The sequence below is a fragment of the Astyanax mexicanus genome, chromosome 8, assembly GCF_023375975.1.
Source record: "Astyanax mexicanus isolate ESR-SI-001 chromosome 8, AstMex3_surface, whole genome shotgun sequence".
NCBI lineage: Eukaryota > Metazoa > Chordata > Actinopteri > Characiformes > Acestrorhamphidae > Astyanax > Astyanax mexicanus.
Window position 1 is genome coordinate 9,879,083 of NC_064415.1, and position 23,602 is coordinate 9,902,684.

The 23,602-nt window shown below is 36.4% G+C and overlaps 2 protein-coding genes across 2 annotated transcripts; one reads left to right on the forward strand and one right to left on the reverse strand.

Annotated features, from left to right (window-relative positions):
- Window positions 1-1,519: 1,519 nt before the first annotated feature.
- Window positions 1,520-16,076, forward strand: sharpin (SHANK-associated RH domain interacting protein). Its single transcript, XM_022678152.2, has 8 exons — window positions 1,520-2,054; window positions 3,417-3,591; window positions 4,770-4,859; window positions 6,437-6,578; window positions 7,706-7,796; window positions 9,069-9,384; window positions 10,465-10,553; window positions 12,157-16,076. The coding sequence occupies exons 1-8, from the start codon at window positions 1,887-1,889 to the stop codon at window positions 12,283-12,285; spliced, it is 1,200 nt and encodes a 399-aa protein (XP_022533873.2). The 5' UTR covers window positions 1,520-1,886; the 3' UTR covers window positions 12,286-16,076.
- A 2,483-nt stretch (window positions 16,077-18,559) lies between these two features.
- Window positions 18,560-22,855, reverse strand: exosc4 (exosome component 4). The gene is made up of 3 exons (XM_007240018.3): window positions 22,625-22,855; window positions 21,104-21,310; window positions 18,560-19,164 (listed from the first exon to the last, which is right to left on the reverse strand). The coding sequence occupies exons 1-3, from the start codon at window positions 22,793-22,795 to the stop codon at window positions 18,805-18,807; spliced, it is 738 nt and encodes a 245-aa protein (XP_007240080.1). The 5' UTR covers window positions 22,796-22,855; the 3' UTR covers window positions 18,560-18,804.
- Window positions 22,856-23,602: the final 747 nt, after the last annotated feature.

Below are 23,602 nucleotides of genomic sequence, written 5' to 3' on the forward strand. Positions count from 1 at the left end.
GATGCATCAAGTTTTGAACTAAAAAAATTAAGTATAACTTGCATTATTATTTTATCACTGAAATATTATATTATATTATATAATATGAAACAGTTTTTGTGTGTTTTTCTGTGTCAAAATATATTTTTCAAATAAATGTGGCAGAATGAAATATTTCAATAATAAACTAATAATGCAATTTATACTCATTTTTTCAGTTATCAAAACTTGATGCATTATATGTTGATTCAATAACAGTGCAATCTTAACAGATTTACTATCGTCAGGTGGTCAGAGCAACTGGAAAAATGTAGAACAGGCAATTTATTCTACTCCAATATTGTATTAAATGCCAATTTCAGAGGTTCATAATAAAATAGTACAGTAATATATGTTGTTCTTTAGGCTGTTCATAGTATAGTAGTTTTTCACTTTTATAATTTGGTATCAAATTCAACAGACTATTTGATAATCTGGAGTTAGGGCAACAGGACATATGAAGAACAGGAAATTTGCTCTTATTCTGTAATAATAGAGGGTAATAATAAAAAACAGTAATATTTGTAGTTATTTAGGCTATTCACAGTATAGTAGCTCTATTTTCCTAATTTAAATTTAACAGACTTTGAAAATCTGCAATAAGGGCAAATGGAAACAGGCGATTTATTCTCCTTTAATCTTCTCAAATGCCAAGTTTAGAGGGTCATAATAAAAAATGGTACAGTAATATTTGTAGTTCTTTGGGCTAGTCAAAGTCTAATAATCATATTTTCATAATTTCGTGTCAAATTTAACAGACTATTTGATAATCCGGAGTTAAAGCAACTGGAAACATGAACAGGCTATTCATTTTTAATTAATCTTCTCAAATGGTACCGCAATACTTCTAGTTCTTTAGGCTATTCACAGTCACAGTATTTTCATAATTTGGTGTCAACTTCAACAGACTATTTGAACATCTGGAATTAGGGCCAATGAAAACAGGCAATTTATTCTCCTTTAATCCTCTCAAATTCCAGGTTCAGAGGGTCATAATAAAAAAATGGCAACAGGAAATATGCAGAACAGGCAATTTCCTCTTATTCAGTATTTAAGTGCTAAATTCAGAGGGTCCTAATAAACAATGGTACAGTAATAGTTGTAGTTCTTTAGGCTATTCACAGTACAGTAGTTCTGATTTTATAATTTGGTGTCAAATTCAGCAGACTATTTATAAATGTTGAGTTAGGGGGACAGGAAATATGCAAAACAAGCTATTTTCTCTTATTTAGTATTTAAGTGCCAAGTTCAGAGGGTCATAATAAAAAATGGTACAGTAATATTTGTAGTTCTTTAGGCTATTCACAGTATAGTAGTTCTATTTGTATAATTTGAGCCAATTTCAAGAGACTATTTGATAATGTGGAGTTAGGGCAACAGGAAATATGCAGAACAGGCAATTTTCTCTTTTTCAGTATTTAAGTGCCAATTTTAGAGGGTCATAATAAACAATAGTACAGTAATATTTGTAGTTCTTTAGGCTGTTCACAGTATACTAGTTCTATTTTCATAATTTGGTGTCAAGACACCATAAAGCGAATTTATTTACCCTAGAAAAAACATTAAAAAATCTGGTTCAGCGCATGCGCACTGCCGCTAAGAAGCACATATCGGCGGGTAGCGTAAAGCGACGGAACACCGGGCCACATCCGCGCTGCTGTCAAGGCAGCGGGGGGAGGTAAATATCGGGCGGACCAGCTTCCTGTTGTGGTGTCTGGTCTCGTGCGCTGCTGTGAGGAGGAGGAGGAGGAGGAGGATGATGAAGGTGAGAATGATGATGAAGATGATGATGATGGTAATGATGAAGATGATGACAGCGCGCTCCTAGCCCCGCTGCTGCTCCTGGTGCTGTGGGTCGGGTGGTTGAGATGGCGGGCGGACTGACGGTGCTGATGTCGGTGCGGGTGCGGGCGGTGCTGAGCTCCGGAGCGGCTGCGGGATCCGAGAGCCTCCGCCTGCAGCTCAGCATGAACCCGGAGCGGCCCGGAGACTTCCACCTGTCCCTCAGAGACACCCCCAGCTCCGGACACATCCGGGTAACTACTGCTGACCCCCTCACTAGTACTACTGTTCACTAGTGTACTAACTTATTCACACACCATAGAGAGAGAGAGAGAGTATTCTGTTATATGTGTTTATGCTTTATCATCATCATTGTTAACTGTTATAATGCGAGGGCAACACTGTAACGTTACCTCACACAGGCATTTAATAAAGCTACACTGATATAAATAGAGAGAGAGAGAGAGGCAAAAAGAGGAAGAGAGATAAACTGAAAGGAAAGACAGAGACAGACAGATAGAAGAAGAGAGTGGAGTAAGAAGAGAGATAGACAGAAAGAAATGGGAGATAGAGACTGCCATAAATAAGGAAAGAGCGAGGGGGGATAAAAAGAGAAGGAGGATAAACATAAAGAGAGAAAGAAGGGCAAAAGAAGGAGGAGATACATAAACAGAAAAGAAGAACAAAAACAGGCAGAAAGAAGGAAAGGGGGAGAGAGTGGGGTAAGAGAGAGAGATAGACAGAAAGAAAGAAAGAAAGAGGGGATATAGATGAGGAGGAGAAAGATAAACAGAAACAAGGGGAGTAGAGAGAAACAGAGACATAAGAAAAAGAGGGAGAGAGAGACAGAGAAAGAAACAGACAGGGAGAAGGAAAGGAAGGAGAGATATGGGGAGAGATAAACTGAACAAAATGGGAGACAGAGAGAGGAGGTGAGAGTGGGATAAAAAGATATAGAATCAGAACGAAAGAGAGGATGGAAAGAGAAAATATAAGAGAGAGAGACAGAAAGAGAGAAATAAGCAGAAAGAAAGGAGGGAGAGAGATATGAACATAAATAAAATTGTAAATGTGGAGGAGAGATAAACAGAAGAAAATGGTAGAGAGATGAAAAGAGAAAGAAAGAATTGGTGCAATGAAAGATAAAAAGAGAGGGAAACGGACAAAGTAGTTGGGAGAGTGTGTAAAAGAGAGAAAAATAGAGTGAAATGCTGGGATAGAGAGAGAGAGTGATAGAGAAAAAAAAACAACTAGAAGAATAGATGCAGGGAGGGAGGCAAAGGAAGAGGAGAGAAATAAAAATAGGGAGAGTGTGAGTCAAAGGTAGAGAAAGAGAGAGAGAAAGTCGTGTTGGATATAAAAAGGCAGGAAATAGAGTCAGAGTAAGAGAACAAAAAAAGGGAGATGAAGAGAGAGAGAGAGAGAAGTGGAGAGTGAAAATGGGAGTGAGTGAGTGGGAGACAAATGCAGAGGTGGGGAGATCAAAAGAGAAATGGGACTTTTGGTACCCATGGTTAGATTTAAATATTTTTAATCAGTATTTTTTTCCTCTCTCTCTCTCGCTCTCTCTCTCTCTCTTTCTTTCTTTCTCTCTCTCTCTCTCTCTCTCATCTCAGTCTCTAGCGGAGTTTGAGCTGTGCACAGTGCGGTATGAGATCAAGTCGCCTCGCTGTCACGAGCTGTGTGTCATCAAACCTCCTCACGAAACCTACAGCTTCACCTTCCGCAGTGAGCAGGAGGCTCAGGAGTGGGCCACCGTCATGCTGTCATCACTGAGGGAAGCTCACCGAGGTCAGAGTTTATACTCTTTTTATATATATATATATATATATATATATATATATATATATCACTTTCTCTTATTCAGCATTCTCTTATTCTTTCTCTTAACAGCAGAGTGTAAAGAGTTTCATGAATGGGTTTCTATGGAGTAGGTGCATCTAAGCCTCACATCACCAAATACAACGCAGTGGAAATATTTAAAAGTGTATTTAAACGTTTAGACTGGACTAGACAATAATCAAATATATTGTATTTTTCACACTATAAGGTGCACCGGATTATAAGACGCATTATGCAACACTAGTAAGGAACAGGACTAGTTATTTCAGCAGATCTCACCACTGGGTGGTGGTGGTGGTGAGGGTACAGGGTCAGGGATTTTCGGAAAGGCTTAGGCTACTCAAATATGTTGTAAAGCAAGGGTGTCCAATTTTTTTTGTTGGGGGCCAGAAGGAGAAATATATTTGAAGTCATGGGCCACAGACTCTGTAATAAAACAAATAATGAAATATACCACTTTAAATAATACATTTTCCTGATTATTTCATTTACACACCATTTTTACTTGACTTTACTTATCTTTATCTTTGACAGTGTTGTGTAAACTAAGATTTTTCAAGTTGATGTTTAATTTCATGATGTCTCTTAACATAAAACTCCTTAATTACGGCAAATTTTAGACTCTTTGGCCTTTGGTTTTTCTGCGCTAGAAATGCGCACCCTCTCCGCTTTTAGACTCTTTGGCCCGTTTTTCTGCGCACCCCTGTTGTAAGGAGTAACTATACCCTATATTTCTTTTAAAAAAAAGACTAAATGTAATGCTTAGGTGAATAAAGGTGCAGCTATATATATATAATATATAATATATATATATATAAAATATAGTATATTTTAGTGTTTACAGCATCTGTTACTGACTGATGTTCATTGCAGGATTCTGCCTCAGTTCACTGCATTCAAGCTGAGCACAAAGGGCAGAACATTATAGCTTTCTGTAGGCTGGCAGTGCCAGCAGTGTATTTATTCTGTTTCGATATCAATTAGTGATATTATATCATATCAACTGACATCAAGAAATATATTGTGACATAAATTTGCTAGATATTTGTCCAATTTCCTCTTGTTGCGGGTCATTATTCCATTATTCTGTTTTGTTATCCTCTTTTTAAAACCTCTCTTTCCTCCAGTCGCCAACGTTTCCTCTCATCCCACTGATGATGAAGTGCACTATCTGAAGCCTGTGGAGAAAAATACAGTCTTGTCATTGTCGGATAAAGGTGAGTGATGATACAAATCCTGATACAAACACCCCCTGCAGCTTTATTAGGGATGCGTCAAATTGTAAAGCTCATTTTGATTCACCTGTAGATATTACACAGAATCTTCAATTTACACAGATTTTTCAGTTTTTTTTTTTTTTTGCTTTTTGACACAAATTTCATGGTGACTGGGCCAATAGACATGTTCTAAAAGTTTTATTTCTAAAAGTTTATTTCACATTTTACTTCCAATAAAAGTTAAGGTGTTTTCCTTTTGTTTTTGTTTTTTTTATTATTAGCAAATCGCTTGGATTATCCTGTAGTAAATAGCAGCACCTTTCAAGTGTCTGAGATGTACATTATATGGACAAAAGTATTGGGACAGCTGCTCTTTTATAGTTTCTGGAATTAAGGATATAAAAAAGTTTATCCTGCTTATACTGGAGTATTTGTCTCTTTCCAACTCTCCAACATACAGTGTAAGAAAAAAAACTGAAGCTTCATTTTTCCAGAGAACAGTTCTACTGCTCCACAGCTTAATAATGAATTCTTCTTTTGTAAGGCTTTTGTTTAGTCTCTTTCAATTGATGTTTGTTTGTATCTGCTAAAGTCTCCTCTTTAGCAGGTACAATTAATGCTCTGTTGGCTAGATTGGCTTGTCTAAAAGCTCCTACTGCTTGACCCTCATAAACTCATTTCTTGCTGCATGATGAAGGATTTTAGATGCATCTTTCTTTAAATTGACAGGCAAACTCTTTCTGTAGACGTCTAAATTCATTGTACAGCTTGTATGTCTGAAACTTTCTTTCTCCGAACTTTTGCCACAGTGAAGATTTGTCTTTGTAGTTTTTGGTAAATTCCAGCCTGTCCTTCCTATTTTTTTCTTATTTTTCTTCTGATGAAGTTTCTGTACTTTTGTTCTTGAAGTCTTTTGTGGATAGAAGATTCTGATCTCCCCCCCCCTGCCCTTTCATGGCAGCACTTACGATGTTTGTCATCAAATGCTGTGGTTTTCCTTGGTCTGCCAGTTCATTACCTGTATTTAGTACACCAGTGACGACTTTCTTCTCCAGAAAATTCCAAACAATTGTTCTGGCTATGGCCGATATTTGACCCAATGTTACTAATATGATTTTCCACTTTCTTTTAGCATCACAGTTGCTTATTTTTCACCCATAGACAACTTTTTGGTTTCTATGTTGGTTACTCCTCTAACTACAAAAGCACAGTCTGCACAGATAAAACCCAAATCTGAAATTGGACATAGACATTCTGCGCTATTTATTGTTTGAATAATCAATTTATTAGGACGCACCTGGACAACAAAACACACCTGACAGTCACAAAGGTGCTATCTTTGAACTGTCTATCAGATTCAGATGTAAATACCTGGAAGTAAAAGCTTAACATTACTATTCTAATATTATTTTAATTAAGCAGTTAATTGTGTTTAACAATGAATCCAGAAAATCAGTACTGTATACAAGACTGTCTGCACTTTACTTGCCAAAATAGTGTAAAGAAATTCTATTGGTCCACTCTTTGTGCCCTGTTACCACATTCTTTTGCATTCCTTCATTATTGTGTTTCTTTAGAGGAGCTGTGTGCTGAGCTGGCTAGAGCTATAGAAGCTGGAGACACCCAGGCCGCAGTGCAGCACGCTACAGCGCTCGCACACCACCAGATGACCCTGACTATTCAGCCCGCTGTGAATAACTTTGAAGACGGGGAGATCAGGTGAGGGAATCACTGTATAAGCAGTTTTTTAAGATAATTTAAGTTAAGATATTTGAATATTTGAGGTTGATTTAAGTATTATATATTTTATCTTTTGATCCCTTACAATAGTAACATGCAGCAAACTTCTCTTTGAAAATAAATAGAGATACACCAATGTGGGAATTCTGAGCCGATGCCAATATTACACGTGTATATATACAGCTCTGGAAAAAATGAAAAGAAACCGCTTTAGTTTTTGAATCAGTTTCTCTGATTTTGCTCTTTATAGGTTTATGCTTGTGTTAAGTGAACATTGTTGTTTTATTCTATAAACTACGAACAACATTTCTCCCAAATTCCAAATATTATTCTCAGTTAGAGCATTTATTTGCAGAAAATGAGAAATGGCTGAAAAAAAGAACAAAAAAAGATGCAGAGCTTTCAGACCTCAAATAAAACCGCAAACAAAACAAAGTTCATATTCATAAAGTTTTATAAGTTCAGACATCAATATTTGATGGAATAACCCTGGTTTTAATCACAGTTTTTTTTCATGCATTTTGGCATCATGTTCTCCTCCACCAGTCTTACAGACTGCTTTTGGATAACTTTATGCTGCTTTACTCCTGGTGCAAAAATTCAAGCAGTTCAGTTTGGTTTGATGGCTTGTGATCATCCATCTTCCTCTTGATTATTTTCCAGATGTTTAAAATTTGGTAAAATCAAAGAAACTATCCATTTTTATGTGGTCTCTTTAATATTATTTTTTAAAGCTGTATATCTGCCGATACAATATACACATTTATGACTTACAGAGAGACAACACAGCCTGGTATATTTATTTTAACCTTATATAAATACTTTTAAAAACTAGCTTAAATGTATTGTAAATGTATTGTAAATTATTTTAAAGCAGCATGGCCAGTGTCGGCCAATTTTAGTAATGTATAGAAATGTGTCTTTTTCTGGAATACAATAAATACGTTGGCAAATATAATTTTAAAATATCTGCCAAAGCTGTACTGATGCACTTCTGATATCAACGTGCATCCCTAAAAATAAAGTTAAATAGATTATTGGTAGTAAATAAACTATTCACTATCACTGTTAATAATGTATCTGTCTTGTCTTTTTTTTTTTTGTAGTCTGGCAGTTGCGGTTGAAGATGCGACGTCGTCTTGTTGTGTCACAGTGAAAGTCGTTCCCCACATGACTGTAGCTTCTCTCAAACAGCAGGTGAGTGATATTCAGTCCTGCACATTTAAAAGCGTGTGGACACCAGGTTTTTCCCATATGTCCAGAAGTGCAGCTCAGAATATTTTAAAAGCTCTTTTTTGGAGCTGGCAGCCATTCACGTTTCTGTGCAAATGTGGGATGACGTTATTAAACTTTATTAAGTCACAACTAGGCCACTTTTGTCACAATTGTTCACCACCTGTTCCTGCTGGTCTAGAGGTTTGATGAGATTTTGGTACCAAGTCCCCTTCTTTAGCCATTAGGTGACAAGACAAGAAAAGACAAGTTCTCCAGCACTGAGGATGGAGAAGTATTAGCATTAGCAGCTAATCATGCTAAGTGCTAGCTTTTTATTTGATTTTTTTTACCTCATTTAGCGGTATTATCAGCCTGTAGCCTGCTGCTAACCCTGCTGTAACCCTGGGTAGCACTGCTGAAGCAGCATTAGCATTAGCATTAGCCAATAACCTCACTAAAGCGCTAACTCTTTTGCCATTCAGAGGCGGATATTTTATAATAATATATTTTGGACTGACAGGGTTCCTCAGTGTAGCGCTGTCGGGCGGCATTTACTAGCACTAACTGTGACTAACGCTAGTGGCTAGCCGCTAATGCTAATGCTAATGCTGCTGCACCAAGCCATAGTGAAAATCTGAAAATCGAAGCTCACTGTAAATAAACCAAAGCAATTTACTCACCCAAATAAACAGGTTTCAGGAGAGAAAGATCTACACTGTGTAGATTAACATTTGAGTGCTTCTTTAACTTAAAAAAAAAATATATATATATATTTTCCTTTTGTTTTTTGTTGTTTTTTTATATATATAAAGAATTACAAATTTGTTCACTTAACTTAGTTACGAAAAATACTTTTTTCGCGAAAAATACAGGAACTGTACACAAATGAGCCAAAACATTATGAACACAGATTAAGTAACAACACATTCTGTAATTATATAACCTTCATTTTTGAAAAAAAAAATGGAAATTTAAGCAGAAATAATAATGATGGAGATAGTGTTAGTAAGTTTGACCAAATCTCACAGTATTGCATTTAGGTATCTGTAAAACAGAAGTTTGGAAGTACTTTGGGGCTTTGCAGGTGTGTTGCCAATAGGTTAATTTATTTTTAATTGGTTAATTTATCTGTTCCAGAGAGTGCTATTCTATTGCATTTGGTGTGCATTAATTAGAAGCATTAATTAGAAGCATTAATTAGAAACATTTGGGCACATCGTGTACAGTTCACTTCTCTTTCTGTCTCTGTTACAGATGTTTGCAGAATACGGCTTCCACCCCCGGGTGCAGCGCTGGGTCATAGGGCAGTGTTTGTGCTCTGATCAGCGCTCGCTGGCGTCGTACGGCGTGTGCCGGGATGGTGACACGGCCTTCCTCTACCTCCTCTCAGCACGACACGCCCGCCTCAGCCGACAGCAGTGCCAGCAGGACCAGGAGAGCGCCCTCCTCACGCCCGCCCCCAAACCAGCGCCAAACCCAACCCCCACTGCAGCGGCGGGCAGCGGCCCCGCCAGCCATGACTGGAGGGGCTACAGCACGCTGCCACCCAGGCTGCACCACTCCAGTACAGGTGAGAAGGGTATAGCTGCAGCCTGGAGCACCTCCAAAGGGGAGGAACATACCTCCAAACAGGCGGAGCCTACCTCCAAGTAGGATGGTGTTTGGTGTTACGCGGTATGGTGTTTTTCACAACGTTTTGTGCTTGTAAATAGCCCCAAAGGTTAATTAATTAATCTATTTATTTTATTGAATGTTTATTTATTTTAAAATGCATTTTCTAAGAGTCTAAAAGCATGTTGTGCACATTGCAACCACATTTTATTTATTTAAAACGTTTAAACATTTGCCATGCTGTGAATTTTTCAAATTATAAAATAGTAAAGATCTAAATAATTAAGGCAGTTGTTTATTCATAGCCAATAATATTATAAATACATACACACTACACATATTTTATTATATTGACATTTAAGAAATATAAATAATCATTCATTGTTGACTAATATATTTATTGACATCCATGAGCTTTTTAATCACGGAGGACTTTTTTTGTGGCATTCGGCAGAGAAATGGAGCTGTGTTGAGTGAGGTCTCCCTGCCTTACGATGTAGACTTTTATATAATATAATATAATGTGATAGTACATTCTATATAACATTAAATTTGATGTAATAGAATAAAAGTAATAATAATAATCACGGAAGACTTTTATTATGACATTCGCCGGAGCCGTGGTGAGAGAGGTCTCGCGCACAAACGCGCTCCCAGTCTCGAGCCGTATACTGTTGGTGGACTTCCCACTTGGAGGTAAGCCCCAAAGGAGAACCTCCCTCCCTTTGGAGCTGTGGACCTAACATTTGGAGGTAAGCCCCTCCTCTTTGGAGGTGCTCCAGTCTGCAGCAATACATACTTGGTACAGGTGGGCTTTTTCTGTGTAACAGTGGGAAAAGAATGCACGTTTTTAATATTCTGTGAACACAGTGTTTGTTTAAAAACTCCAGCAGCACTGCTGCTGTATCTGATCCACTCACTGTAGCTGCACAACGCACACTACTAACACCTCATACACCACCACCACCATGCATGCATGTTGTGTATCTGTAAATGAGGTGATCTTCAGTATATTACTGGTTGTATTTTAATGGAACAGGCAGCAGTAGCAGTGCAGCAGAGAAACACAGCATCAGTGACCTCATGAACCTGGAGATGCTGCAGCTGAGAGGCCCCAGCAATACACAGGTACTGACTGACCCTGTTCACTCTTTCACACTAACCTCTGACTGACCCCACCGTTCAATTTTTCACACTAAACTCAGCTTCTTCTGTCCTGTTTCAGATGGTTAACAGAACTGCACTAAACTGATACTAAAGCAGCAGCATCTTAAAAGCAGCGTTATGCTAGAATTGCTATTTTTCTAATAAAATTCTCAGTATTTTTTAAGTAATAACTAAATAAGGGTTCTCTACTGTTTGCTACTTAAATACATTTTATCCCTCTAAACCATCAGCTTGCCTTATTTTATTAATATTTATTTTATTTATTTTTTAATATTTATTTTATTGCTATGGTCTGTTATTCAGTTCATACCAATTATTCTGTAGTTATTCTAAGGTAGTCAGTAACTAGTTACTATTAAATAACTGCTAATTATTTAGTAACTGCTAATTTATTATAATGACTGAAAAATAGTGTGACTTTAATCTAGAGTAACTTATGTTCACTAATTAGCTTTTATTATTTAACAATTTAATTATTTAATTATTTACTACTATGTATTGTAATTAATATTTACTATGTATTGTAATTAATTATTTAGTAACAGCTATGTTTTATATATGTTAATGATTTTTCTTCCTCTGTTAATGAATATTAATATTTACATTAATAAAATTATGGATTACTTTAAATTAAGTAACTTATTTATCCACTTGTAATTATTATAAATGATTTATCCATTTCTAGTAATTCAGTAACTTCATATTATTAAGTATTGGCTTGTGATTTTTCATTATTGTTGTTAATAACTTCTTTTTCAACTTCTAATTATTCAGCATCTGTTTATAAATATTATCTATTTACTATAAATTATTTACTGATTAAATTTTTTCATTACCTGCTTATTAATTTTAAGTATTTACTAAAATTATTTAGTTATTTGCTGCTAATTAATCAATAACTTTTAATTAATAGTAATTACTTAACATTTTTCAGTAAATTATAATTAATGTTCCAATAAATGTAAAAGTACTATAAATAATAGTTTATTAAGTACCACAAAACTGATATGTAATGTAATGTTTAAAGCCCCACTAGGTAGGATTTTTCTTCTTGTTTTTTTATCTTTTTTAAAGAAGTAAAATTACAGCTTGAAACTCACTGCAGCGCTGCATTGAGGTGTAATAGGAGGAAAAGCGGTGCTCTTGTGTCTGTGTCGGAGCTCCTCTGAGCTCAAACCAGACTCTTTAATTTTTCCGAGGCGGCCGCGACCAACGCTCACGAGAACTGCGACCTGCTTTCCGACCTTTAGTTCTTCCGAACAGTTCTACAAGAACTACTGGTTCATTCTTTACAAACTAGCATACAGACACTCTGGCAGAGGCTGGAAAAAGACTGAATATGTCTGTGAAAGCCAGAAAACGAGAAAGAGAAACTAATCCGCCTGAAACATTTATTACACTCTGCAACTGTAGGGGGAGCCCACGAGCACAAAATCTCAATCCTACCTAGTGGAGCTTTAAGGGTGAAAATGAATGTATGGGCTCATATACAGAACTTTAAGGCTTTAAAGGTTTAATTCTCTTTTGAATGGTTGATAATCAGGATTTGTGTTGTTTTGTGTAGCCGGGTTGGTCGTGCCCTTCCTGCACGTTCATAAACAAGTCGACGAGGCCGGGCTGTGAGATCTGCAGTACGGAGAGACCTGCGGCCCCGGAGCTCAGCAGCTCTCAGCAGGCCTCGCTGCATCTATAGAGGCTGATGATCCGCACTGTGAGCAGACGTGAGTACTGTACCATTACTGAGCTGAACTGAGGCACGGAAACACAGAGGAGAATATGAACAGATATATAAATATATATATAATTATATAAAACTCAACAAAACACAACATACTGCAGCAGATCAAACACAGCCAGCCAACTGACCACAACTCCCAGCACTGAACCCGGGCAGAGCCAGCCTGCCCCCGGACTTTTCTACTGACTGGATCTCAAGATGTTCTGATGCATGCAGCGTGCCATGTTCTCTCCCTCTCCAACCACTATTCCTCAAAGACGTTTTCTGCCACACAGCAGATGGGACAGTAAATATATATACTAGTGCATCTCAAAAAATGTGAATATCATTGAAAAGTTACTTAATTTCAGTAATTCAGTTCAATATTCAAAATGTGAAACTCATATATTATATAGATGTATAACACACAAAGTGATCTAATTTAAGCGTTTATTTATTTAATATTTTTTTCTAATTTTCAGTGTCTCTGAAAATTAGAATATTATATAAGACCAATTGGTACTTTTGGCAGTGTGGGCTGTGTGCCAAATCCTGCTGGAAAATGAAATCCGCAGGAATTTCAATTTCCAGGAAAACCCTGCACTGACTTGGGACCAACACCAGAAGATTGAGACATGTCTCTCTAAACCATCACTGATTGGTGGAAACTTCGCACTAGACCTCGAGCAGCTTGGACTGTGTGTCTCTCCACTCTTCCTCCAGACTCTGCTCCCTTGATTTTTATTAATGAAATGTAAAATTTACTGATGATCAGTGATGGTTTAATGGAGAGTCATGTCATCTGCTGGTGTTGATCCACTGTGTTTTATTATCAAGTCTAAAGTCAGTGCAGTTTTGTTTTCCCACAAAATCTTACACAAGCTCTTCATGCTTCGGCTTTCATTTTTCAGCAGGACTTGGCACACTGCCCACACTGCCAAATTGTACCAATTTGGCAATTGTACCAACAATAAAATAATAAATAAATGCTTAAAATAGATCACTCTGTGTAATACATCTATATAATATGAGTTTCACTTTTTGAACGGAATTATTGAAATTAAGTACCTTCTCAATGATATTCTAATTTTCTTAAGATGCACTGGTACATACGGAACGTGAGGATGGACATATTGTGCTGACCGTTCGTTGGTGGCATCAGGGTGCAAAGTTCCTACAAGCAACTCAGCAGATTTAACCTCTTTTAATCAACAGCTATACAGGAAGATTTCCCTTATTTCAACTGTAAATACACTCATCGCAGGTCTGCAAGGATCTTCTTCACGTGCAGACTGACACTCAGATGCTTATTACTGTCGTTATTACTGTCTCATTTTATGAAATGCACTGAGATTTTCGTAGGATTTTTCTTTACTCATCTAGAATTGCTGATGCATTTTTTTTCTCGTTACTAATGCATGCGAGAGCTTTCCGAATAAAAATACAAAAAAAACATGCATCTGTTAAAAAGCTAAGAAACAATAGCAGCATTGTTCATGACATGATTCTCCAATACAAAATCCTACTAAAATCTTAGCAATTCTACAACCCGACATACAGCACCAGTCAAACGTTTGGACACGTCTTCTCATTCAATGTGTTGTTTTTCTTTTTTTATTTATTTAAAATATTTTCTACATAGTGGATTCATATTGAAGACATGAAAACAGTTAAGGGACACATATATCATTGATTTAGTAATTTAAGATTTGCGGTGATTTTGGGATGAGCTGGAGCTTCACAGCAAAGTGAAGGAAAAGCAGCAACTATTGTTCAGCACCTCCAGGATCTCCTTCCTTCAAGACGCTGAGAAAACTATTCCAGGTGACTCTCCCTCTTGAAGATACTGAGATTAAAATCTCACCAAGAGTGTGCAGATCTGTCCTCAAAGATAAATGTGCTATTTTTAGAAGAATCTAAAGGATAAAACTTAAAATATTCTGGTTTGTTTAAAAAAAAAAAGATTTACAGAATAATTTAGCATGTTTTCCTGTATAGCTTTGATCATTATAGTCTTTAATATTAAATTTACAAAAAAAAAAAAATCATTAAAAGTAAAAAAACACATTAAATGAGTCGGGTGTGTCCAAACTTTTGACTGGCAGTATATGTAGCATTTAATGTTGGAATAATTTTCCAATCATTTCTAGTAATAACACAGAATGTATTGACATGTATTGATGACCTTCAAATGTAGTGTCTTGAGTCCCGTGACTTTTGCCATGTCCCAAAGAAGTGAAAAGAATGTTGCGGGATACACATGTGGAGTCGCTTGTCTGATCACGTGGACAGTTCTAGCCAGACACCGCCGGTCGCCATCATTACCACCCACTGTACAGCTCTGTCCACTGTGGGTGGTAATGTTAGTGTAATCTAATGTGATGGGTACAGTATTCCTGGTGCACATGAGACACTGTGGATCGAGGAAAAGGCCTGCCTCACTCACAAGATAACACCTCACAACCTATACAGGTGTGGGTGAGCTCTCCCAAGCCATCCCCTGAGGTAACACTTTGTTTTAATCGTTATAACAGACTGCTATCTCTTGACTTTTGGCATTTCTAATAATATATCTATAATTGAATACATGGTCTTGATCATTAATGTAAAACATTATTCCCAATCATTTAATAAAGTAATTGGTAATACCATATTAAATTATTATATGATTTTAACATGATTGGAATATTATTACCATATTAAGAGCTACAAATTAATCCAATAATTTCATTCTCTTTAGTGTTTTAGATGTGTTTTTTTTCCCTTATTTTAATTTAATGTTTAATTATAAGTCAGGGCTGGGTATCGATTACAGATGTTTACTATCAGTACTCAGTACTATGTATTTTGTTGCCTTCTTTGAATAGATGTTTATTACATATAACAGTTGTGTTGAGTTAAGAATAAGTGGTTTGTGTTTAAGCCCCGCCCACTTAATAGCAGCATTGTACTCGGCCATTAGATCTAACTGTTATGATTGTGTAAAAGTAAAAAAATATATATTTTTACTCAGATTAAAAAAAAATATCATGGTGTATTTTTAGACAAATTATTTAAAAATTTTAATTAAAATAACCACAATATATGATCTTGCTTACAGTATCTCAATTAGTTCTGTAACTAATGATTATTTTGATGAATAATTCATCTGTCCGTTTTGTTTTCGGCTAATTAGTTGATTATTCGGATAAAAAAAGGGAAAAAGCATTTCATCTGATTTCCAGCATTTAATTTAATAAACCAATCTGTCTTTTGTCACTGTCCAATGAAAAATGAGTATCTCCAAAACAGCAACTTTACAGGAGAGAGAAAAGAACCTTCTAAACTTTCAATGGGAGTCAATATAAAAAGAGTTTATTTCAGGTCATTTAAAAGTATTTCTATTGGTCCATTCATCAAGCAAATGTTGGAACAGTGTAAGAGACAGTTTGTCTGTTCAAATTATGTAATAAACTAAAAATCGACAAAAATGGAGATAGTTGTTTTTCATTGGACAGAGAAGCTTTGTACTAATGTTGTAATCATTATGAGGAACACACAACTTAGAATTAATTTAAATATTTAATATGAAGAATTAATTTGACAGTTACATCAGGTCAGTGTAACGTTTAGCAGTTTAATTTTCTGACTGTATCAAGTTAAATTCATTAATAAAATAATAAAATTAATAAAATTGGATATAAAACCTAAAACATTTTTCAATTCAGTACAGTGAAGAAAAAAAATTTGAACATCTAGTTTTTCATTTCAGCCCTTCACAAACAGAAAGGAAACATTTAAGGAAAAAAAAAGTTGTATCTTCTCTCAATTTTCAGTTTCATCCATTTTTCTCTCTTTCCAACTTGCAAAATGCAAAAATGGAAAATTAAAAAATAAAGAAAATGTAATTTTTTAAATTTCTCCTAAAATTTCGATTGTGAGGGACAGAGATTAAAAAACTAAAATTGCACACTGCTATATTAAAAAAAAAAATAGTTTTACATCCAATTTTCTATTTTGTCATTTAGCCCCAAATGATATATAGTCTGTTTTCATGGCTGAGCAGCTCAATGCAGGCCAGCACAGAATACTATTGCCAGTTTAGTGTAAAAGTAATCTGAGAAACTTTTACTTTTACTTTTTTATGCAATCAAAGAACAGTGGGCGGAGTTTAAACACACCACAGTATGATCCACTTCTGACACCAATCTTGACCTGTAAACTTTTAATTCAAAATCTATACCGCTTTTAAGAATTGATACAATATTGCAAAGTTATATATTAATATTTTCTCACACCTCTGTTGTTTATACTGTTGCTATTTAATGTTGAATGCAGGTTCAGGTGATTTTCAGAAAAGTACTGAATTTTGATACCCAGCCCCAGGTGCCAGGAAAGTTTTATGTTTTATTATTATTATTATTTTTATTAGTATTTTTTTTAAACATCCAGATATTTCTGATCATCACTAATCCTCATTCTTGACTTTTAAAGCCAGTTAATTATAGTAATGTTCATGTTGTTGAGCGTCATTACACTCAAGCTGAAGAGCCGTATGTAGCAGCTCGGTCAAAAACGCTCCTCCTCTTCAGTACAGGACGAGCAGCTTTGATCAGCCTCACTGAAAATGTGACGCACTGAGACACACCACAGTCTATAAAGAGTCTATAAAGAGTCTATAGTGTCTAAAGAGTCTACAGTCACAGCGGCTTCTGATCCTTCTCTCTGTTAATGACATTCAGGAGACACGTCATCACTGTTCTAACACACCCTGGATCAGTTTAGTTTAGTTTATTTCTGTCATCCAGGTACAGGGTAATTTGCAAGTGTTTTTATTTTATTTGTTATATCATTATTATTAAACAGAATAAATGTGACTGGATTTAAAAGAAGTTTTAATTTTTAATGTCTTTTTAATTTACATGGAGTTTTTTGACATAGCTGTTGGAAACACGTCAATTCATTTAACACATGAAGGTTCTGTCAATAAATGCAAATAAATGCTAAATGATGTTGGTGTGCAGTTTTTATTCTTTAACGGTTTAAAGGTTGTGCTAAAATCCACTTTTTCTTGTTCTTTGTGAAATACACTAGATCTCTGAGTTGTATATGATGCTGCTCATAAAACTTTTTTTCAACATCTATTGTCTGCAGTAACTAGTATAAGAAAATATATATATAATAAAAAAACTAAACGATCAGGAAAAGCAACCGTGTGTGCGTCAACCTGTGAATTAGTATTCATGGTGTATTTTTAAAACTAGGTAAAAGTAAAAAAAAAAAATGTTTTTTTTTACTTTCTGGACCTGGACTTCCCACCTCTCTGTGTTTACATGGGATCTCCTGTGGATTTTGTGTTTTACAGAGACTCTAAGACTAGGTCAGGGTCTGAACTGCACTCAGCAGGGCATTATTACACATGTTGTAAATTAACATGACATTGCAAAGACTGTTTTTAGTGTAAAAAGTTCTTTATTTTAAAACGTTTGTAACTTTTGTCCGTCTCTGACATCTGTTGGCATGTATGAATATTCATAAGAATCAGCCGAAATCCTATCGTTCCTTCTCCCCAAACTCCTCCTCTGGACTAAAGCAGTGTTATACCGGATCACTTTTTAATTTTCACAAAAAACATCTCACATGGCATTCATTCATTTTAGAAACAACTAGACTTTACTGTCCACAACTAGACTTTTTTAAATGAATTAAAAAAAATGGAATGAGACCTTTAAGGCATTTCATCCAACAAAATATGATATGGAGTTATAAATTTAAGAGAAAGACCATGCTCTCTATCTCTCTCTAAATAAAGTTATAAGTCATGTATGAAATTTAATGTTTGGAATGAAAGAAGAGCAGCAGGAGCTTTGCTTATTTGTTTCATCATTTATTACTGAAAAAATATATCTACAAAATGGAAACTTTACAGGAGAGAGGAATCTTCTTTCAATTGAAGTCAATGTAGGTACATTTTATTCCAAGTCAGTTTTTGGCTTTTCTTTTTTTCCAATTATCATTAATTTTTAACACAATGTAAATGTTTTTTTCTGTAAATTTGAAGGGGTTCTTTTTTCCTGTACAAGATCCAACCTCAGCCTAGTTTGTATCAGACACACAGTTGACAGTCTGAGACTGCACAAAAACATTATCAAATTAATATTACTAGTGCATCTCAAAAAATACAATATTTTTTGAAAAGTTACTTTATTTCAGTAATTCATTTGAAAATGTAAAACTCAAACTATATAGATGTATTACACACAGAGTAATCTATTTTAAGCTTTTATTTCTTTTATTGTTGATAATTATGGCTTACAGACAATAAAAAAAGAAAGAAAAAACTGTAAATTTGAATAGTAGATAAGACCAAATGGTACTTTTGGCAGTGTGTGTAGTGTGCCAAGTCCTGCTGAAATATGAAATCCGCATCTTTGATTTCAGAAGAAACATAAACGAGGAGGTGTCCCAATACTTTTGTCCATACAGTGTATTTAAGATGGCATTCAGGAAGACTCTCTACTCTCTGGTCTGCACAGACACTTCTTGCAGATGCTGCCGCACCACACTGTCCAGCACTTTACTGAGGCCCTTACAGGCTGTCATCGCTGCCTCCATAAGCGGGTCCAAATGGTCCTGGTGGAGCCGAGCGTCCATCTGCACCAGGGCGATGCTCTCGCTGCGGGGCAGCAGAGCCAGGGCCAGCGTGGTGCCGCCCCCGCTCTCCTCCGCGTGGCACAGGTCCGCCAGCGGCGTGTCCTCCACGAAGCCCGCGGTGCACGCGCACACATAGTCCCGCATGGGGATCCCCGCGTCCACCAGGGCCAGAGTGGCGGCGTTCACACACGCACTGTAGTTCCCACCGTCCGACTGCAGGATCTGCAACAGAACATTAAGAGGGATCACTAAAGGGGAAGGAGCCTGAGTTTAAAAACTTTTGGTGGCTGTTTTCCAGACAGGGATCAAGCATAGTCTTAGATTACACAACATTTTAAATAGAGAATTTTCACTAAAAGGAGAATACAGCTCTGGGGGTTTTGTTTATTTTACCAAATTGAAAACCTATGGAATATAATCAAGAAGAAAAAAAATAATAACAAGCCATCAAACCAAGCTGAACTGCTTAACTTTTTGCACCAGGAGTAAAAGCATAAAGTTATCCAAAAGCAGTGTGTAAGACTGGTGGAGGAGAACATGCCAAGATGCATTAAAACTGTAATTACCACCAAATATTAATTTCTGAACTTATCAGAAATTAGCCATCTCTCATTTTCTGCAAGTAAATGCTCTAAATGACTATTTTTATTTGGGAGAAATGTTGTCTGTAGTTTATAACATAAAACAACAATGTTCATTTTACTCAAACATAAACCTATAAACAGCAAAATCAGAGAAACTGATTCAGAAACTGAGGTGGTCTCTTTGTTTTTTTTCCAGAGCTTTATAGTCTAAAACTAGGCTTAATCTGGAAAAGTCTGGGAAACCTTGGATTTCTGATATACTGTGGTGCTTGGAAGTTTGCAAAGCCTTTAGAATATTCTATATTTCTGCATAAATATCTTGATCTGAAACATGAGATCATTTTCACAGTTTCAAGTCCTAAAAGTAAATTATATTTTGTCATTTATTATTAAGGACCAATATTACATATTTGTGAGTGGCAAAAGTATGTGAACCTCTAGGATAAGCAGTTACTTTAAAGGTGAAATCAGGTGAGAGTGGGCAGAGCCTGTTCTATGTACAGAACTGGGATCTATTAACCTCTTGAGACCCAGTGTCCTCATATGTGGACATTACAGTTCTGCTTCTCTGCACCAAGCTTTTTTAAAACATTGACCCTTTGGCCTCATATGGAGACACTGCCCGTACCATAAAGTGGACTCAACATGACAACATTACACTAAATTGGTTGAAAACCAATCGGCGGGAAGCCCAGTCAAAGGTTTTTACAGCCATTCCAGACAGAAACATGGGCCAGGTAAAAATTATCCTCCACTTTTATGTTTGAAATTAGTTTATTCTATTTTTGTAGAAAGCTAACATTTAGCTGTTGCACTAATCTTGTCCTTCTGATCCCAAATTGAAAGGGTCTTTTTTAAATGTTAAAATTTAGCAAAAATGACTTCCTGTACAAGGACAAAGTTTAGTATTTATACTTTTTAGGTCCTAGTAATCCCAAATACCTAGGAGAAAGTAAAAAATGTCAGGCTTATGTCCAGGCCTCAGGAGGATATAGTCAGCTCTTCACATTACATGTTTGTGGAAGTGTATAGTGGTACGAACAAAGGAGATTCCTAAAGACCTCAGAAAAAGAGCTGTAGATGCTCATTAGTCTAGAAAAGTTACAAAACCACATCTAAAGAGGCTGGACTGCAGCAATCCACAGTAAAACAGATTATAGTGTACAAATGAAGGAAGTTCAAAACCATTGTTACTCTCCCCAAAAAATAGTCTACCAACAAAGACCACTCCAAGAGGTCACAAAGGACCCCAAGATAACTCCTAAGAAACCGAAGGCCTCTCTCATGTTGACTCATGTTTAACTGAATGGTGCAGATAAATTACTGCCTCATAAATGAGGAGCAAATAACACAATATGATATATCTCCTGAACCAGGAATGAACACCAATGACGTTAGTCACGCGATTTGACCAGCTCAACCAAGGTTCCTTTAATCGTGATCCAGGTGCCCCACTGTCCTGCAAATGTACTGCTTTCCCGGTTCCCTTCCCTCGACTCTTTTAGATGTGCAGTGGGTGTGTTGTATTTATTTAGCCATGTTGGGTAGTAGAAGCTGAAGCAGGAAATGTACCGTACTTTAACGTAGATGTCGATCTGGGAGCGTGGGTAGAGCTGGGTGAGGACAGCAGCCTCGAAGGTCTGTTTCAGATGGAGACTCATCTCACTGGACTTGCGGTCGCCGTGCGGCCGGCGCTTCCTCTCCGCAGTGCTGAACGTGGCCATGCTGTACTGGCAGTTGATGACGGCGCGGTCGTGCAGGGTCCTGCTGCGGGACCCTCTGACCTGTAAGTACACACTGATCAATACATGTTACATGTAGGAGACCCTACACACACATCTCACAGTTCAGTGCAGTGTCATTTAGCTTCCATTTTTTGTTGATTTTTAGTTTAATTTATAATTTTAGCACACACACTGTCTTCTACACTGCATCAAAAATCCTTGAAGAATGAATTAATAGAAAGTCTCGTAAAATACCTGAAATAAATTATTTTACATTACCAAGTGAACCTGGCTGCACTACTACAATGGGTCAAAACTGGTCAAGCTACATTAAAATTAATTGATTTAAGCTAATTCTTTATTATTATTATTATTTTAATTAGTTTCAACAGGTATATTTATTTAAAAAAAGAAAAGACAGTTCAAAGCTGTGACCAGTCTATGTAAAGACCAGTTAGCTAAATAAATGTGAAACCATAAAATGTAAAGCCAAAATATGTGAAAAGTTTTGGTAGAAAAACTTGGTTAAAAATTAAAATGTAAAGTAAATAAATGTTACATTTATTTCTAGTTACACTGGGGGTGTCTAGTAGAGCTGCAACGATTAGTTGATATAATCGACAATGTCGATTATTTATATTTGTCGACTACAAATTTCATTGTGGACTAATCTACTAAAAATTAGTACTTTCCACATTTAAACAACATTTGAATGTTTATATATCTTTTAGATCTCATACTCAGCTGTTTCTATAATTAAATATAATATATAGTTATAAAATAAGACAGAGAATGTGGCAGAAATAATCGTTGACTAATCGAAAAAATAATCATCAGATTAGTCGACTACCAAAATAATCATCAGTTGCAGCCCTACTGTCTAGTCCCTCTTAGGTATAAAGCTATAAATGTGTAATCAGAATTCCCATGTTGATGCATCCCTATAACATGTGTCTATACAAATATTAGACCGCCTTCTAAAGGTGACATGAGGGGTCCTGAGTATTAGAGGACAATAATAAAGTATACAATGAAACAGGTACAGAACTACAGTCTGTAATTATAGAACTACAAAATGCTATATATTGTATAAACAGTGGAGCTGCAAAAATGGACAGTTTTTTGTGCAGAAACAAAAAGGTGGTCATAATCTCATAATGTTATGCTTGGTTGGTGTAGGTGCACTATATCTATATGGACAGAAGTGTTGGGACTCCAGCACATTACAATTAAAGCACTATAACTGCAATTCCATCTTTAGTTATTATAATATAAAGTTTAGTACAGTACTGTTCTATTTACTCTATACCCCCTTTCCCCTGCTGTAAGTTACCCCCCCGGGCTGTAGTTACCCCTGCCCCGGGCACTCCTCACCTCGTGCGGGCCGTACACCACCGCCAGCGCCTTGGTGTTTCCCTGCTCCAGGTAGGCCGACCCGTCCGCCTGAGCGAACACCCCCATCCGGGCCTGCAGCTTCCGCAGCTCCGCCGCCCTGCGCCCGTCCAGCCGGTACCCCTGATCCGACAGCAGCTCCAGACCCGCCATGATCACTCCCGCACACACAACACGTGTTCCCGCACTACGGGTCCCCGCACAGCCCAAAACACCGACTACTGACCGCACACCGAACGCCCCCTGCCGGCCGAGCTCCCCCTTACCATATATATGTACATATATATAAAAAGTAAAAGTACATATTTAACGTAAATCAAAATTTTAACAAATGTGTACAGTTTTTAGCACATTATTTTACCAAACTATATATAAATGGCAAGTAGGCTGCACTGTCAATGTTCTCCAATTTATAAAAGATAGATATATAATATAAATATCACAATTTATGTTTAATTTAAGCTGCATACATTCTACATAAAAAAAATATAAATATGAAACAATCAAGAGAAAAACAAACAAACAAGAAATTGTATATGTATGCAACCTTGCTCATAAATATTTTCCTTAAAAAAAAAAAAAAAAAAAAAAACATCTGGGTTGCTTGCACAGTATGTTTTGGGTCATTCCAGTCAGTTTTGTTGCATTTGGCTGAATCTGAGCTAAAAATAAAAACCCTGTAACTTCAGAACTCCTCATTCTGCTTGTCTTCCGTCACACCAAAATCAATATTTGGTGGAATAACCCTGGTTTTTATTCACAGTTTTCATGCATCTTGGCATGTTCTCCTCCACTAGTCTTACACACTGCTTTTGGATAACTTTATGCTGCTTTACTCCTGGTGCAAAAATTCAAGCAGTTCAGTTTGGTTTGATGGCTTGTGATCATCCATCTTCCTCTTGATTCTTGGAAAAGATATTTTCAGAAAATTTTAATATGAATAATTATTATTCTGAGAAA

Bases quoted from the DNA above. Each gene is read 5' to 3' on its own strand.
- sharpin (XM_022678152.2), top strand. From the start codon at position 1,887: ATGGCGGGCGGACTGACGGTGCTGATGTCGGTGCGGGTGCGGGCGGTG. The intron at 3,592-4,769 runs GTCAGAGTTTAT...TCTTTCCTCCAG, and splicing joins ACTGAGGGAAGCTCACCGAG to TCGCCAACGTTTCCTCTCAT. The intron at 4,860-6,436 runs GTGAGTGATGAT...GTGTTTCTTTAG, and splicing joins CTTGTCATTGTCGGATAAAG to AGGAGCTGTGTGCTGAGCTG.
- exosc4 (XM_007240018.3), bottom strand. From the start codon at position 22,795: ATGGCGGGTCTGGAGCTGCTGTCGGATCAGGGGTACCGGCTGGACGGG. The intron at 21,311-22,624 runs GTGAGGAGTGCC...GTGTACTTACAG, and splicing joins TGGTGTACGGCCCGCACGAG to GTCAGAGGGTCCCGCAGCAG. The intron at 19,165-21,103 runs GTACGGTACATT...GTTCTGTTGCAG, and splicing joins AGATCGACATCTACGTTAAA to ATCCTGCAGTCGGACGGTGG.